Source organism: Candoia aspera, chromosome 1, assembly GCF_035149785.1.
Source record: "Candoia aspera isolate rCanAsp1 chromosome 1, rCanAsp1.hap2, whole genome shotgun sequence".
In the NCBI taxonomy this organism is placed as follows: domain Eukaryota; kingdom Metazoa; phylum Chordata; class Lepidosauria; order Squamata; family Boidae; genus Candoia; species Candoia aspera.
The window spans coordinates 98,718,156-98,736,175 of NC_086153.1; the positions used below are offsets into that span (position 1 = coordinate 98,718,156).

General features: G+C 38.3%; 1 protein-coding gene across 2 annotated transcripts; it reads right to left on the minus strand.

The window, feature by feature from the left end:
- Positions 1-1,011: 1,011 nt before the first annotated feature.
- Positions 1,012-17,737, minus strand: HSF2 (heat shock transcription factor 2). Of its 2 annotated transcripts, XM_063310550.1 has the most exons (13): positions 17,481-17,736; positions 12,342-12,450; positions 10,808-10,935; positions 10,443-10,567; positions 10,147-10,222; positions 7,861-7,922; positions 7,674-7,758; positions 5,880-6,040; positions 4,985-5,248; positions 4,234-4,339; positions 3,904-3,957; positions 1,914-1,998; positions 1,012-1,692 (listed from the first exon to the last, which is right to left on the minus strand). In XM_063310550.1, the coding sequence occupies exons 1-13, from the start codon at positions 17,631-17,633 to the stop codon at positions 1,412-1,414; spliced, it is 1,689 nt and encodes a 562-aa protein (XP_063166620.1). In that variant the 5' UTR covers positions 17,634-17,736; the 3' UTR covers positions 1,012-1,411. The 2 variants fall into 2 exon arrangements, with proteins under 2 accessions (XP_063166620.1, XP_063166630.1); XM_063310560.1 differs by lacking the exon at positions 3,904-3,957 and having other exon boundaries at positions 17,481-17,737.
- Between the last annotated feature and the right edge of the window lie 283 nt (positions 17,738-18,020).

Below are 18,020 nucleotides of genomic sequence, written 5' to 3' on the forward strand. Positions count from 1 at the left end.
GCATGATTTTTGGAAGCGGTTTGCCTTCTTTCTAGGGCTGACAGTGAATGACTTGGCCCAAAGTCACCCGCCTTCTAAGTCTGTGGCAGGAAGAAAACTTGGGTTTCCCCACCTGAAGTCCAGCACCTTAACCACTAGACCAAAATGGTTGTCATATGTCACATACTACACTTTAAATAATTTAATATAAATAATATAGCCCTGTACCACGTACTTAGTTTTTAACACTACGAAGTCTTTCTTAGAAATTAAAGCTAAGTGTGCATCATTAACATATACTTTAGTTTTTAAGGTCACTTTGCAGGTGCTATGACAGTGTAAAACCTTTACTCACAATCCTCCTAAACAGTTTGCCAATGAAACTTGAGCTTTTAATAAACGGTGGAAATTCATTCTTATTGAAAAAAAGGGCACAAAAATTAAATTGTTTTGATTGCCCATTCTGGCTAATAGAAGCCCAACTGTCCTCACAGGTTCACTGCATGCATAATTTGTTTAGAGCAAAGTGCCAGATGCCTAGCTATGACATTCATTCAATTGTTCTTTATACCCATGTATTTCAGAGCTACGTGTCTCCACTTCTTTAAAGCTATTTTAAACACACAAAAACTGAAGCTACTGTGTATGTAGTGTTGCATTTGCAGATAGACGTTCAGATAAAGGTTCTATTTTCTGCCACATGCCTGGAAACTTTTTTCCAACCTTCCAGCACCAGGGTTGGTATGGAAGGAAAGAAGAGCCACTAAGAAATGGCTTTCAGTTATTAAAACATAGATTTTTGTATGTCTGAGGCAAAAATCCAGCTACATTGTTAGACTAGGTTGATCCCACTATCCCACAACCAGAAGTATCTTCATGCAGAATTCCTTTCAGGGCTGCCAGTGGAAAAGATTAACCCCAGGCTGGGAGCAAGAAAAAGTCACCCCCTCCCCCAATCTTCCCTCTGCTTGCAGCACTCTTATGTCCTTAAATATGCAGTGCTTAAATAAAGGACTGGAGGTTAAGCGACAGATTAAGTTCTGGTCCCCCAACAGTTTTATTTAAACAAAGTTGTAAAAATAAAAAACAATGAGTAAAACTTGGAAGTCCATGACTTCAAAGTCAAAAAATCAAAAACCTTGCATCAGTCATACATTAGGACCAAAAGTGAACATTAACACAGTGGTTAAAACAGAGCATCTGATCATATGTATTCAGAAGATAGCTGGTAATTCCAAGTACAACAGCACTAGAGTATAATGGACTAGTGTGAATGAACTGTTGATGGTTTGTGTAAATATTTAAACTGCTCTGATTTTGTAGAAGCAATAAAATCTTTTCAAATCCCCATTAGCTGCTTTCACAAAATGTTTACAAAAGATAGACCCCCAAACACAGCCTAAATAAATAGTTTGTCTTAAACATAATTGGGTTAGTTGTTCAACAATGGCATATCAGTGTCCATCGGCACAGGAGCAAGTTCACACAAATAAAATAACGTAGCTTCACTGGCTTCTGCTTCCGTCAGCGGTTCCAGACGAACAAGTTTACTTTGGGTTGGTTGAGTATCCAGACTGCTTTCGAGGAGCTCATCTACTTCTATTGGTTTATCTACAGAAGGTGTGGTTTCTGGTGTACTCTCCGTTGCTGTGCTTGGGTTTCCATCAAACAATGCAAGGAGGGGGAAGGCAGTATATTGAATGAGCTGCTTATCTACAGTGGAAGAAACAAGCCAAACCAAAGCAATTATTTTAAACACCCGCAAACATCATTTGTGTATTTTTACAGAATGAAAGTGAACAAAAATATGTTCAATATAGGGCATTATCAGTATGCATTGATGACTACATTATGCTCGTATCTAAAAAATAAACAATTTCCATAAAATGTGAACACTGGACAAACAATTTTACAGTATGAAAACTCATAGTCACCTGCTTTAGCATTAGAATTAGGCACATTTTGCGAGTCTTGTTGAGGACTACTACTTCTCATAGTTTCAATTCCCTTTGTTTCTACCTACAAAAAAGATGAGATGAAGAAAATGTTATACTAAAGAACAGAGCCTATCAAAGTAAAATACAGGTAGCCCTCACTTAATGGCTATTTGTTCCACGACCGTTCGAAGTTATGACGGCACTGGAAAAATGGTACTTATGCCCAGTTCTTGAAGTTATGGCCATTGCAGTGCCCCTGCAATCACGTGTTCAACATTTGGGCGCTTGGCAACTCACCCGCCTTTACGACCATAGGGTGTGCTTCAACTTCCCCCAACCCACCTATCTCTCCCCCCATTTCTGCCCTTTTGGCCACCCTGTGCTCCGCTGCCCTTGCCGCCCTGTGCTCTGCCACTCCCAACTGACCTTTGCCGTCTTTCTCCACTGTTGGCGAGGCATACCCAGCCTGGCCTTTCACAAGGCAGCTGCTGGCTGTGCACCTTTTTCCTGAGGCCGCACGCAACCTTCCTGAAGTCACAAGCGGCCAGCAGCTGCCTCATGAAGGGGGGAAGAAGATGGTGAAGGTGAGTTGGGGGCGGCAGGGGTGGCAGAGCATAGGCTTGCTTGCACCCCCTCCCACCCCCGGCAGCAGCCATGCCCAGTCCAGATGCAGTCCCGCTGGGCCATGGCACGCACTTACCAGCCTGCCAGCCTGCTTGCAAACCACCCAGGACTCGTGACTTCCTGCCAGCTTCCCCATTCACTTTGCTTGTTGGAAGCCGGCAGGAAGTTGCAAGGAGGTCCTCACTTAATGACCCACAATTCTTGTTTAATGATGGCAATGGGGACTGCCAGGATTGCCACTGCTAAGCGATGTGGTCATGTGATGTTGCGCTTTATGACCGCATCTCTTAATGATGGAAATTCTGGTCCCAATCACTGTTATTAACCGAGGACTACCTGTATTCTGCAGCAGTCTTTAAAAATCTGTGAGATGCTATAGCTAGAACAAACAATAGAGTATTCAATAGAACACAGTGACAAACTTACATTCAGCAATGTACTTAGAAGTAAGTATTTGGAATTTTAAATATTTAAAATTTGTATTTCCTCTACACATATGAAAAACAGCCTGGAGACATTAATACTATAATATACAAAGAGTAATTTTATTCCAACCACATAAATACTTTAAGATGTGCAAAGCATTCTGTACACACAGCAGCTTGTTTTGAATGGTCTGGTCCTGAACCAAAATATACATGTATGCAATATTCTGGTCCATCCATGGAACAAAATGGGGCTGTTTTGATATGGGCAGAAATGGTTTTAAAGGAATGACGAGGGAAAAAGCCAAGATGCTGGCAGATGAGGAGAGACAGGGAGAAAAGGAGGGTTATTGGAAGGTTCCGACACACGGGTCTGCCAGTGGGACATGCTGTGCTGGAATACTGGCAGCGGCTGAAGGGAGGGAAAAAAGAAAAGACCCTAGAAAGGTGGAGTGAGAAGCAGGCTGGGGATGTGCAGTGCTGCAAGCTGCTAAGGGAAGGTGCGGAGAAAGGAACTTTGTCCAATTTGCCCAGCCAGATTTTGTTTCATCTGAAACGTGAAACAACCTCATTCAGGGATTCAGTACTGCCAAACTGTGGGTCACCTGAAATTGTTCGGCAGAGCTTCTGGAACATAACAGCTCGTTCCAGGTTCAAACCAAAATAATTTTCCTCATTTTACATACCTCCATAGTTCTAAAAACATTTTCATGAAATTGTAGCACATTCCTGTAAGGATGTACTAGATAGATAAAATAAAGAACGTGGAAACTAGTAAACGTGTAATGTAAAAGAGGCTGAGAACAGTCTAGTACTAGACAGCATGGCAATTAAACAGAACTAGTCTTAAATTATGACCTTGCTAAGATTCGTATATTGTTATATAAGAACATGTTACATTTTAACACATTTCACTGCTGTGCTAATGTAAAACTTACTTTTGTACTACTGATATGACCTGTTGGGTTCATCTGCACGGAACTTGAAAAAAGCTGAGCAAGACAAAATATATATCACATTAAAAAAAAACATTCTAAATAATAAAGCTGGCTATTTTTAAACTGCACCAATGCTTTGTTTCTGAAAATATCTATATTAGAAATATCCTTCAAAAAACTTAAGTACAAACTTTTTTTTTGTTTTCTCTGAAACTTTAAACTTTGCAGTTGGCATTAATATAGAACCTTAACATAATATTTTTTTAAAAAAAAGAGTTTTTTTATTTTATAAAATTGAAGCCAGAAAAAAAAAAAGCAGTCAATATTTACATCCACCAGAAGATCCGGATCTATGCTGAACTGCCGTCCTGACAGCATGGCCTGAAAATCCTCTAAACTGCAGTCAATGCTCTCAAGGTAATCCAGGAGTTCCACCCTAAAAGAAAGACAAGTCCATGACACCCTAGCTTTTTGAGCAGTAAGTTCTCAGAGTCCGTCTTTGGGGGGAGATGGGTGGTAGTACAAATTTGAGAAATAAGTGAGTTGTTCCCTGCTTGCCACCTTGCGCTTCTAAAATAAAAGAAAAAGATGCTCTTCTTTTCCATATAATGTAAAAATATTTGAATATTTTTTTCTCCAGTCTCCAAAGTATCAACTAGTACAAAGTATGAAATCCAAGGAAAGCTTGGCCTACATAAAGCCTTAGAGACAACCACTCAGGCTGAAATTCATCTGTAACTGATGCATGATATTTATCAAGAAGAGAGACCAACAGTGTCCATGGAAATTGATTTGACAGAAAAACCTAATTATTTAGGAATTTAAAGATTTAGAATACATGTTTATTATTGTGGATTCAAACAAGCAGCCCAATTATACTAAAACCACTGAATTCAAAATTTAAGATTCTACAGTAAACAGATTGGGATCTTGTGCATCTAGCCTGTTCCAAAAAGTAGAACAGATAATAAGCATATTTAAAATATATGTGCAATGCAAAGTTTTTAAAAGGGGGAGAGAATAAGATGGTGCATGAACTTTAAAATTAAAGATAATGTGAAGAAAGTAACACATAACTCACTTTCCAAGAAGATTGATATTTTGTGAGATCACTCCATTTTCACTAAGAATGGAATCCATCATTGAGACTGGGTCTTCTGCTGTTAAAGTTGATTGGCTGTTTAACTGAACAGCACTAGACATTAATGGGTTTGCACCCTCAGTGGAAGGACTCATAGATTCATCAGATGAAATACCAACTGGTTCAGCATTTGTATTTTCTTGAATTATAGGAGTATATTCATCCTCATTATCATCTTCTACTATTACAATGTCAGGACTATAGCTGAAATGAAAATGTAAGATTAAAGAAAAGAAAGCCTTTTCTTTTGCAGTTTGATTGAAGTAAAGAAAAGCTATAAAACTCTTTTCCACATGTGATGTTAGATAGGATTTCTGTTTCTGTACTCACCTCTGAATAATCGGATGTTCAACATATTTTTGAGGTGGTAACAGAAGGGAGACTACAGGCTTACACAACAGACGTAATTTCACACATTCCAAATTCACATTTTCTTAAACTGAATAATGTGACACCCTAAAGACTAACCAATGTATATTTATGTAGGCTTTTTTTAAAAAATCACAATCCATTTCATTAGACCCAAAAAGCATTTCCAACAATACATGTTAGACTTTATTGCTTTCGCTGCAAAAAACAAAAACAGTTTCTTTAGGTGAGCAATTTCCAAAAGAGCTCTGCAAAGCAAACCAGGATTATTAATAATTTAGTAGTTGTTTGCTACTAGTTCTTATGGCTGAAATGATCTGAATCAGAAACTCTTACCAGATCTTAGCACTACTATATTAATAAAAATGTATGAATTCTTACAACTTTATTTACAGAAGTACAACTACAGACATCAATGAAGGATTGCCCAAAATTGCAATGCTCATAACATATAGATGTTTCTTACTTTGAATCTGAAACGGTGTCTTCACTGGCTTCTGGAGTAACAGGTGCCTTTTCTTCATCCCCACTATCATCAGTGATGTCATAGATAATAATGTCATCTGACAGTTGTTCTCTTTGCTTTAAACCATCATTCCTGTTGTGTGAAACCTGTCCATTTACAAGCTGTAATAACATAATTGCATAAGAAATAAAGATAAAACATAGGAAATAAGGGTAGAAATACCACTTCCTCAAAGTGGATGAAAAACAATTAAAAGTACTACATTCAGAATGTATTTGAAATGGATTTACAAATCATTAGTTCAAACACATAATTTCAAAGAAATTATTTGAAATATGATTTCTAACAGGATAATTATTCTTACAGCATTAAGAGTATTAGTTTGACTAAAAGAAACACTGTATTGTAACACAGAGGTTCTTCTTTGATTTGGGGATTTTGCGGGAGGGGAAATGAACACACTTGCACCTAATCCCAGCTACCAAAGGAAGAATATTTGATTCTTCCAAAGGTTTATTAGTAGTTTTCACTTCTGTCCTGGAGACATTAAGTTTCTCAATTTAAGCTATACAGGAGATGGTTCTATCTTTTATCTGTCTCTTTTTCTCCCTCCCTCATCCAGCTACATTCCTATTTACAATTCATTATGCAAGGAGCAGTGATCAATCTTTCCTTACATCCCAGTGACATCAATTAACAGCTAAATTCCAGAGGTACAGTTCAAATGTCTGTAATGAGGAACCTCTGCTTATGTGCAAAGTCTTTCACATTGAGCCAGAACTCTGATAGTGGGATTCCGGTCCAGGGTTTTGGACAAGGCTTCAATCTCTTAATGTTATCTATGCCCTTAATTTAACAGGCTTTTCTGAGGTTTCTGCCTATGGTACTGAAGGTTTCTATATGCTGCAACCATTAAAATTAACTAAAGCCTACCAATACCTCCCTCTTGTAAAGTGGTGCAGTTCTGATTACTTGAATAGAACTAACATTTTACCAGATCTAAAACTGCCCTTTTAAATTTGTCTTTTAAACTGCAAAAAAAAAAAAAAAGCAATTTTAACCCAAGAATTTAAGGGTATTATGCAACCCACCAAGAAACCAAAAACCTTAGTTAGGGAAATGAAGATATGCCACAAACACAAGAATAATTAACCTCATGATCTTTAAATTACAGTTTTCTCTCAACTGGAACTAAAACTTTTGCATTACATTGTATACTATGGTTTAATATAAATAATTATTTGGTGTCTTTGTAATTCAAGCCATTATAGTTTAAGGAGAATTGTCATATTCAACAGAGGCAAGAAGTGTTGTATTCTCTTAAAAACAAAATAATAGGCACAAACATGGACCAGCCATCAGTGTTATTAAAAAATGGACTGGTCACAGAAAAGAAAGTAATGGGTAGAATCCAGGCATGTTTATTCCAGTGGAAACCATTTCTACTGATAAAACCATGGGGAAGGCAATGCTCTCTATTCCCCGCAACTTGAAAAATGGTCATGGAGAGCTCAAAGTTCAAGGGCAGATTTAAGGAAGCACTGAGGAAGGAGTCTGTCTGTGCAAAGTGATCTGTTTCTGCACAACTTGGATTCTGCCGTAATCTCCTAGTCTACAGATTGGCTCATTGGAAGTCTCTGTTTAGAAGTGCAATCACTAATCTCCACTTCACAGTATAAAACAAAATTTCATTTTAAACTGCTTTTCACTTGTGTCTCAAACAGCCACATTAAGATAGTTTCACCAAGGTAGATAACCTTTCACTATTTTAAGTATACTTTAAAACTAACTCACATGATGTTTGTTTTCTGCTGGCTCTTTAACTATCTGCTGAAATAAGTTGGACTTTGGAGCCCCATTAGTATTCAGAAGCAGTGGGCTAAATCAGAAAAAAATAAAAATATGTTAATTCCGTTCTAAAAGCTGTTTTTTTTTAAAAAAAAAAACACTTCTTCCCCAGAATTTCCAAAAATAAGCTTACCGTTTGCGTTTCAGACTCACAAGCTGATTATTCTGAACAAGAGTAACAATGAACTGCACAATCTGCAGAAAAAAACAGAAGGTTCTGTCACATTTCAATCTCAAACAAAAATACATATCCCTTATTAGAAATAAGTCTAATCTTAATAGAATTTGTTAACTTGCATTGGAAGAGAATAAATTGTTAACCATGTTTTGCAAAAGTAAAAGAAAAATTAGTAAGTTCTCTTTTGGATCTTTTCAGCAAATAATCAAATATCAAAGCCTATATCTCAAGATTCACTCCAGCCTGCGGACTCAGATAACATAGGGTGTTCTGTAGCATAAGCAATACCACTTTGGAACCATGTCATTCCTAGCTGCCTCAGGTGGCTCTCTGATGTGTAAGGGTAGCTGGTCCAGGAAACTCTCAACACCTCTCTGGTCCCTTGATACCTTTAAAGAGATACTGGTGCACTCCCTTCTGAAGAAACCTCCCCCAAAGCAAGCAATATTAGGTTACTATTGTCCTATCTCCATTCTTCCCCTTTTAGGAAGGTTGTTGAGAAGGTGATGTGGCTCCAGCTGCAGAATGCTCTAGAGGTAACAGATTATATGGACCCTTTTGCTCAATCCTAGGCATGGGAACAAGATGGCACTGGTTGCTTTGGTAGATGACCTTTGATAAGAGCTGCAGGGTAGTGGGGACACAGCCTTCTTGGTCCTACTTGACCTCTTAGGAGCCTTTAGACTGCCTACTATGGTTGGAGATTTGAGACACTGTTTTACAGTGGTTCCACTCCTTGCAAAAAAAGCAGTTCCAGTCAATGGTAATGGGGGAGAAAAGGCTGGTTCCATGGATGCTCCCTGTCAGCTTCCATAGGGACTGAATCTCTTGCCCTTGTTGTTTAACATGTACATGAGACTGCTGGGAAAGATCGCAAGTATGTTGATGATACTTTTATTTATATATTTTGCCATTCAGGGCAAATTAGGAACTATTTTTTTCTATATTCATTATAGTTTTTAGAAAGCGATCTGTATTATTTATTTGTGTTTGTGTATGTATTTTCTTAATAATATCAACATTTACATATACAGGGCTGCAACTAGGAGGGGCCAAGTGGGGCATGTGCCCTGGGCGCCGCATTGGGGGGGTGGGGCGCCATCAGTACCTTCAGCTGGGGCTTTGGCAATGAGCACAGTTAATGGGTAGCCAGTAAAAAAATCTTTGAAATAATTTCTACATTACAGTGTAGCCTAAAGCATCAAGTGTTATATAAATGGATTTCTGTGAAAGTAGTAAGACTTCACATTCCTTCCCCACACACATTCCATATGTGCCCTGATCTATTCTGGAGAATCTTCCAAACTTTCAAAGCTAATTTTGGGATATACAAGGTAGTACTTAAGAACTTAAATGTATTGACAAAGAATAATAAAATGGATGCAACCCAGTCACTCCAAGGGTAGTGAGGTTTATTTCTCCCCCACATAACTGAAGAGAACAAAGATATGATTTCTCTACTGCTGCAATCTAAACACAATGCTTTAAGGCTGTTGCAGTTGTCATTACTTAGAATTGGGAGAAGTCTTATGAAAAATTAATCTTACATCCCACAGCGGTTGCAATTTCATTTTTGTTACGTAAATAATTATTTTTTCCAAAGACCTAATAATCATCGTATACAGCATTTGAGTTATCTTGTATGGACAATTCAGTTTTGGACACATTTTGCTTATATGCATTTTTAGTGCATATTGAATAGAACAGCATCAAATGTATTTCGTTCCTGCCTTCTGATTCTCAAATTATTAATCTGTATATAGTGGATTAATTTAAACATTTTAATATATGACAAGAGCCAGTTTGGTGTAGTGGTTAAGGCATCAGGCTAGAAACCGGGAGACTGTGAGTTCCAGTCCCACCTCAAGGCACAAAGCCAGCTGGCTGACCTTGGGCCAGTCACTTTCTCTCAGTCCTTCCTATCCATCCATCCATCCATCCATCCATCCATCCATCCATCCATCTATCTCAAACTGAGATAGTAGTTTCCTTTACGACTGCGTACAATTGTACTCTCCACTAGTGATTTAACCTTTTTTGCCCTCTCTTATCTCAAGAAAATACCATTTTAATATGTTTTCAAGATTCCCAATTTTGCTTGCATTCTTACTTTCCAATTGCTGTCAGTAAAAATGATTTAATCTACCAATCTGTGTTATTTTTACTAAAGCCAGTTTTTTGTTTTCCGTTGCACTGTAGATTATATATGAAAATGAATCTCAGAAAAATTAATATAATTACCTTCCGAATAACTTGTTGCTGCTGCAGATGTTTTGCTCTCAGTTCTGCTACCTCCCGCCAAAGAGATTCGTTTTCTCTGTTTCAAGACATTTATAGTTAGTGCAAAGATAAAAATGTTTGCACGTGAATACTTAGAAATATATTCTGAAAAGTAATATTAACAATCACTAATATGACATAGATAATTTTAAGGTTAAATCAGAAATTTTCATGTTAAAACATTTAATATTAAAAGGCCAATTTTCCCAGTTCTGATAAACAATGAAGTTACATCACACAGACTATCATGTATTTACCTCTTCAATGCAGAAAGCCTGGATTCAATAGTTTCTTGTTTAATTTGAACCTTCTGAGCACTACTTATAATTTTAGACAGGTCTTCTTGACGGATTTTATTTTCTTCAGGCTTTGAAGAAGAAACCTGTAAAAATAAACATTCCAGATACAAATGAATGATAATATCCATCCTGATAATAGCTTGAAATAGGTCTTCTGCAAGATTAGGACAGGTAATTGCTATGTGCAAACAGAAATTTGTTTCAGAAATGAATTCCAAAGTGCTATAATGCCTATGAGATATACTGTCTAATATAGGTTAATTTCAGCAAAAGGTTATATGGAGAAAAAGAACGTTCAAACATCTATAAAACTTTTCACTAACCTTTCTTTTAATATGTTCCAGTAAGTCTTCCCGTCCTTGCTTGAAATAGGGGTGTTGGAACTCGACAGGACCATCTCGTTCCAGTTTAACAATGCCAGAGTCCACATGGACCACTTTACGGAAACCATCTGAAAAATTAGATCCACAATGCAAAAACCAACTAGAATATCCAAGGCTTCAGTTCTCATTCAACAGAGTGAAAATTTCCAAACTTATACAATGTAACAAACTGCAATTCTTGGGTAAATAGTTTCACTAATGCTCACAGTTCTATCTTTCGCTATCACCAAAATCCATTCTGTTAAAGATACTTTTAATTTCTACAGAAGCCAGTATCATTATACAAGACAAATGACAAACATACTGTAGGAGGCAGTACCTGATCTCTTCGTTTCCCTTCTAGCTTTACAGATAGTGCTCTATTGCTGGGAAGTACAGGGCATTTGTACATGCAGCAATTTTCTTACTATACTGCAATTTGATATTAAAAAAAATACTATGAAAGTATAATTCACCTCTTCTGCTAACTACAAGCCAGTTAGTCTAAATCTGGAAGCAAAAATAAGGAAGATACTATATACTAAACAGTGCTAAGCATGAAGTTCTAAATATGTTTAAGAAATACATACAGTTATCATAATATAATGCATAATATTGCAAGGAAGCTGCACTGATGTAAAGTTTACTACCATGGATTTCATTTGAAATTTTAGCCAACCAGTAGAACTTTCTCCCAAAAGATTCCACTCAGCATACTCATACTGATGAAAAGGGAACAGAAATGGATTTTAATCAATTCTCACTCTCTCATCACCTTTTTCTACATTCCAAAGAATGCCCTAACCTTCTAGAATAAATTTTTGGGTTAGGGTAAAGAGGAGTGCAAGGATAGAGGGAAATCAGCAGAAACTGCCTCCTTTCTAATTCAATCACTGGGAATGCTCTACTGTATCAAACGTTTTCCATTGTTGGAGGGGATTCTTCCAACTCGCATGAAGGCTATGATGAATCCAACCCATAAAGTATACAGTAGATTTTCTTCCCAACGTTGGAAGATAAACTGGCCCTGCTACAACAGAGCAAAATCTAACCTTTCTAGGTGATATTTATTATCAATGCCATAGAATTTTATCCACAAAATCCTTGTGAAAAAAATATTTTCACTGATGTTTAAAGACATGTTGCAAAAAATCAAGTACTTTCATAGTCCTGCAGCTATAATAATCAATAATGGATATAAAGCATGAAAAAAGTATTAACTATCCTTCCCTGGTTTTAGTGTTTCAGGGGACTTAGAACACAAGGGACTGAAAATTTACAGCAAATGCAATTCCTGGGAAAGACAGCAACTACATTCCTCAGAAAATTGTTTGTGTTCATGACCACAGACAATTTAATCCGAACGACTGATAGAATGTACTAATGCAAAACACAACAAAATGAACCTACTTCAGGATTAATAGCATAAAATATTCTATATTTTTAAGTGTAGATTTAAAAACGTAATACTGCATATTACTAAAAAAAACCTCACACATATTTAGCTGTCTCACAAAGCTTGCCATGTTGTTGTGCTTGAAGTACTTTGGAAGAATCTCTTTGGCAAACCTTTGTTCATCCAATACGAGGAAACTCTGGCCATTCTGAAATTAAGAAATCACACACAATTATGGTCAGCACCTAAACAGAATGAAAAACATTTTCCAAATATTTGGAAATCACTTCTCACTGAAGCATTCTTTAAAATGCAAATATAATCTCTAATTTTTTTAAAAATATAGTTAATATCCTGTACAAGATCGGAAATCATGGAGAAAGCTTTCTTATGGAATCACCAAGAGGTGGATATGACTGAATGGACAATTCAATTCGATAGTTAATATCAAAGTTACTAAGAGCTTTCACTGAAAATGGTCAAGATTATGAAGAAGTTTAACATGGAATTTTGAAGAGGCAAGTCGTGAATGTGTTAATGACACCAACTCAGACCAATGTACAGGACAGTTTAATATTGTGCTTGACCATGTGATAACTGCCTAACAAAGTGAATTTTGGTTACAGGATAATTGGTTGGTTCTCAAAGACATAATTTTTATTATTTCAACCTGTTTCTATTGTTTTGTGGTTATTACGTGTCCAGGGAAGAATGTGAAGAATGATGGTGGTGGCACAGTAATGGCAAGGAGACAAGCTAGAAAAGATGCTCTTTTCCTTTTTGATTATTTATTCAATTGGGGAAATATTATTTGCCTAGTGAGGTAAGTAACTCAGACTGTCAGGGAATATGGTTCTCAGGTTCTATGAAAAAAGGGAATATACATGTGAATAAATTTGTACATGTGAATAAATCTATGAAGAAAACTAAAATTTAGAACAGGAGAATAAAACCAAAATATGAAGGATAAAGACAAGGTGTCTAAGCAAAAATGCAGTCTAATTAATGGACTAAGAATAAGGGAACAGCAAACTGATTAAGAACCCAGAGGATCTAACAGCAAATTATCTACTAGAACAGCTGGCTAAGAAACCAGAAGAAATTAACTGGTGAACTAGAAAGCAGAATATGAGGAAACACTGGGTAATAGAAATAAAAAAAAATGAGATAAAATCACTGTAAGGATCAGACAAAGCTTTGTTATATAAAGAAACTATGTATTACTTACAAAAAAGAAGAAGAAAGGTAGAAAGAGAGTTGGCACATCAAGCACTATAGCCCAACTGGGCCCTGGATTGATATAGCCACAGCCTGGCATATGTGACACAGACAACTTATTTTTAACTACTGTTTTAAAATAGCAGCAATAGAATCTCTAGCATATTGCCAGATATCATTATTTCAATTACATAGACTTTATTATGTATACGTATGTTTGTATGAGACCCAGTTTAGTGTAATGGTTAAAGCACCAGTTAGAAACTGGGAGACCATGAGTTCTAATCCTGCTTTAGGCACAAAGCCAGTTGGGTGACCTTGGGCCACTCAATATCTCTCAGCCCTAGGAAGAAGCAGGCAATGGCAAACCAATTCCAAAATTTTGCCAAGAAAACTATAGGGACTTGTCCAGATAGCCGCCAGGAGTCAACACTGACTTGAAGGTACCAAAAAGCAAAAGGAAAAAAAGTGTGCATAGCATTTTAAAGTGTTTGAAATGTTTCATATACATTAACTAAATTCTTGCAAAAGAGGCTTATAACACAACTGAATATTAGGTATATAATCCGAATGAAGAGCCAAGCCTCATGGCTTTCCTGAATCAAGCCAGTATTCGAATTTGAGATTTTTCTGGTCATGTCCCTGAATTATATGCTTTGGGCAGAGTAATCTTAAACACAGCTGTGATTCTTAAGAGTGCCAACGATAACATCAAACATATGACAATGATTGCACAGCAGCAATGACAGATATTCCAAAAGCAATACAGGTAACCTGCCTATCATCTGTCCATTATGATTATCAAGAGAATAAAATTTGTCAACAGTGCAGAAACACTACAATAACATTACTCTACTCAGTCCATATCCCCTCCACACGAGATATAAGATCATCATTTTTTTTTTATACCAGAGCTGTCCTGCCAGTGTATGGGTTTTGTTCGTAGTGGCTTACTAATAGCATCAACATAAAATCACGTTGATACAGATTTATTACACCAGTGTATCATGGGTTCTGCCAGCAAAGGGGATTTAGAAACTATTCATATTCTAGAAGACTAGGATTTATAGACTTATTTTTCTTCATATTCTTTCTTCATATTATTAAGATGACCCAATAGCCTATTTTTACCTACTAGTGATTAACCTCAAAATCAAACATTAGGATCAAGAAAAAAAAAACAGTTATATTTTATCATATGCTAAAAATAAAATGACACAGGCAAGTGGCCATGACATAAAGGCAATGTAAAATATGAGTGTCTCCTAGGATCTGCTCAATGTTTGCTTTAGTCATCTAAAGAGTATGTATGAAAATTGATCGCCCTAGTTTCCAATCCCTCTGTTCCAACCTGTACAAGGTCTAAAATAATCTTGGTAGTAATAAAACACATCTATTCCCTATGCCAGCAGAAATAGAAAGAAAAGTGGTACAACATAGCTTCATAAAAATGTTTTTTTTCCTAATATAATTTACATTCTTTTGAGAAAAAAAATGATCAACTTTGAAGTCTTAACAAGGAAACAGATTTCTTACAACAGTTAAACCATCTCTTGATTCCCAAACATAATTATCTGACACAGGAACAGATGCAGTTATAAATTCTCTCACCCTTCATATCCAAGAAATTATTTGTAAGCACATTCCTTGGAACAAAAATAGTAACTTAACTGTTACTGTTTCATTCTATTCTCTGTAACATTTTGAAACCAAATACGGATCTATGGAGCAACTCTCTCTCCTAGTACTGTAGAAGGCTACATTTGCACTATTTCTACATATTAAATCAGAGTCAAGACAATGACATTCATATCCTCAAAATACTCAAATACCTACAAAAAAGTCTACTGAAGTAAGCTCTATTTGTGAACCTTAAATCTACTGATATTATACAAGTTTTTTTTTAACATGAGGCTGATGAAATAAATTTACAAATAATTTTGTAATTATTTGCTATTTACAAATAATTAAGGGATAGTATTTATTGCCCCAAACTGTTTCTGTGACAAACAGAAAAGCAGCTTGGCTACCTACCAACAGTCAGTAACTAAACCCTAATTGGATTTGCTTGCTTTTTCCTTACCATGATGTTTGAACCCAACCATTGTAATTTATGTGATCAAAGCTACTATGTTTGACATTTTATTTACAGTGATGCATGAATGTGGCTAGTAAGCTCTTGCTAGAGTAAAGCAAAGTAGGAAGTCAGGGCCCTTTGGTTGACATTCCAGATGACAGAACAAGTGAACCCATTTAAATGTGATCAGTAAACAGATCAGAGCTAAGATAGCTAACAATAAAAATAACAGGCCATGGACACAATACATAAATACAATATAACAGTGACCCCAAATAACTATGTATTATCCTATACAACACTCCTTCAGAAAATGGTTTCCTCATTGTAATAGCCACTGACAGATACTTAGCCACCAAGAGTAAATGTTGGGATTTTATCTTCCAGCAAATATTGAATAAGTGGATCTGCCTGGCAGTGCAATCAATACAGGTATAATCAATCAATGGTGGGCTCCAGTTTAAAAATTGCACAGTGAAGAATGTGGGGCACAAACTCCACTTCCTGTTCATTACAAGAACAAACCCTCAAACACAAACACATTTTTCTTGCAGAAACTGTGGGGGGAGTACATTCAGTCTTGCCCAAACAAAGGTAGCAGACTTCTGCTAAGATAAACAGCTGGCTGGGGGAAAAAAAAAACCCCTTTCAAATAAAATGCCAAACTGACTTGCTGAACAAGAAAAATAAACATAAACCAAGAAATCCTTAAGAAACTTTTTATTATTGAAAGTGCAGAATTATATCCTACCAGATTAAGAAAAGCAGATGATAGCCTAATAAACTGGCTGGGTGACCTTGGGCTAGTCACTCTCTCTCAGCCCCACTCACCTCACAGGGTTGTTGTTGTTGGGAAAATGGGAGGAGGAAGGAGCATTAGGTTCACCATCTTGAGTTATTTATAAAAACAATAAAGGTGGGATAAACATTACATAAATAAATAATACAACAATGAGCTCTTCAGGCTACCAGAGCCACACTAGAAAATGTGTGGCCAACCACAGGGAGAGAGGACAATTACCCTGGGTCTAATATCCTAAAGATCCTGAAGGCTGTTTCCCCAGGTGCTTGGGCCAAGAGGCTAGGCAAGCTCTGCTGCCTAGTGGTTTTTATGATTTATTATTTACCTCAAGTGTCAAGGGTCATTGCTTGTAGCTGCTGTTTTAAACCTTGTAAGCTGCCCCAGAGTCACCATTATGAGATGAGCAGCCATATAAATTACTTAAATAAACAAACACTCTCAGCCAGAAGTTCAGGGCATAGAGCCAGTGTAGCAAATGTTGAACATTAAATTGGAGAGTGCTTTTCAGAACCCTCTTTTATGTATAGAGTTATAACTACAGAGAAGCACAATATACACAAAGTGCACATTCCTTATCCACGGAAACAGCTTGTGTGTGAGCAAACGTGTCACAAGGGATGCTTGACTGGCTAACAGATCGGCTTCCTCACCCAGGACTACAGGGCACGTCAGGGCTCTCTCAGTCGGCACCAAGGGACCTCTCCAGTCCTGCATACACCCCCAGAGACGTGCCCCGTGCCGGTCTGCAATGATGCTTTCCATTAGGAGGATCCCGCGGCGGCCTTGCAGACCGCTTTGGACGCCATGTGACAGTTGAGGCCTCCCGACGGTCTCGTCCCTGGAAAGGACGACTGCGCGCTGCGCGGGCCACGGGAAATGACTGATGGGGCAGAGGGAGAGCTTGCTTGAGGGGTCGGAGGATCCGATGCTCATCACTGATCTCAGGAGAAGACTTCGCCAGAAAAAAGCGTGACTCATGCCGGATCACGCCCCCTTCCAGGCCTTTTGTCCCGCCCGAGGGGCCGTACAGGCGAGAGAGGGGGTCTGACCGCGAAAGCAAGGCTCTAGGCCAGGCGGGAGAAGGAGAAGGAAAAGGCGCCCCCCCACAACCTCGCGGCTGGCCTCCCCCAAGAGCGCCTACCTGGCTCCAAGTGATGAGCTGATTACTCGGCGCGTCGCCCACCAGCGCCCAAAGTTTACTCAGAAAGGCCGGGACCGCCGTGGCGGCGGCGGCGGCGGCGGCGGCGGCGGCGCCAGTGCTGGCCGCCGACATGACCGGCTGCTGCTGCTTCATTGTGGCTCGGCGGAGGGGTTAGAGCGGAGCAATCAGGTCCGCTGTCCTTCCTCCTCTCGGCGGCGGCGGCAGCGATCGCTCCTCCGCAGGCGCGCTTGCGCATGCTCGCGACACGCGCGCTGGGCCGAGAGCCGCTTCACCCCACCCTTTACATAACGGGACCACGTGCGAGGCCCTCGCGAACCACAACAGCCAGAAGCCTTCGCTGCCATTGGAGGAGAGCTTGCGTGCTCGCCATTGGCTTGGCGCGGCGGGAGACGGAAATTTCCACCGACTGGAATGCAAAAGAGCGAGTCGAGGCAGCCAATGAGAGAAGGATTCACCTAATAAGAATGAAAGAACCGCGTGCGTCAGGTGAAGTGGGGTGGTTGTTGTCTATTGTTGCTG

Excerpts from the sequence above, each read along its gene's own strand:
- HSF2 (XM_063310550.1), bottom strand. The coding sequence starts at position 17,633 with ATGAAGCAGCAGCAGCCGGTCATGTCGGCGGCCAGCACTGGCGCCGCC. Across the intron at positions 3,958-4,233 it reads ATCCGGATCTTCTGGTGGAT|CTTTTTTCAAGTTCCGTGCA; the intron begins GTAAATATTGAC and ends TGTCTTGCTCAG. Across the intron at positions 1,999-3,903 it reads GTCATATCAGTAGTACAAAA|GTAGAAACAAAGGGAATTGA; the intron begins GTAAGTTTTACA and ends TCTTTTTTGTAG.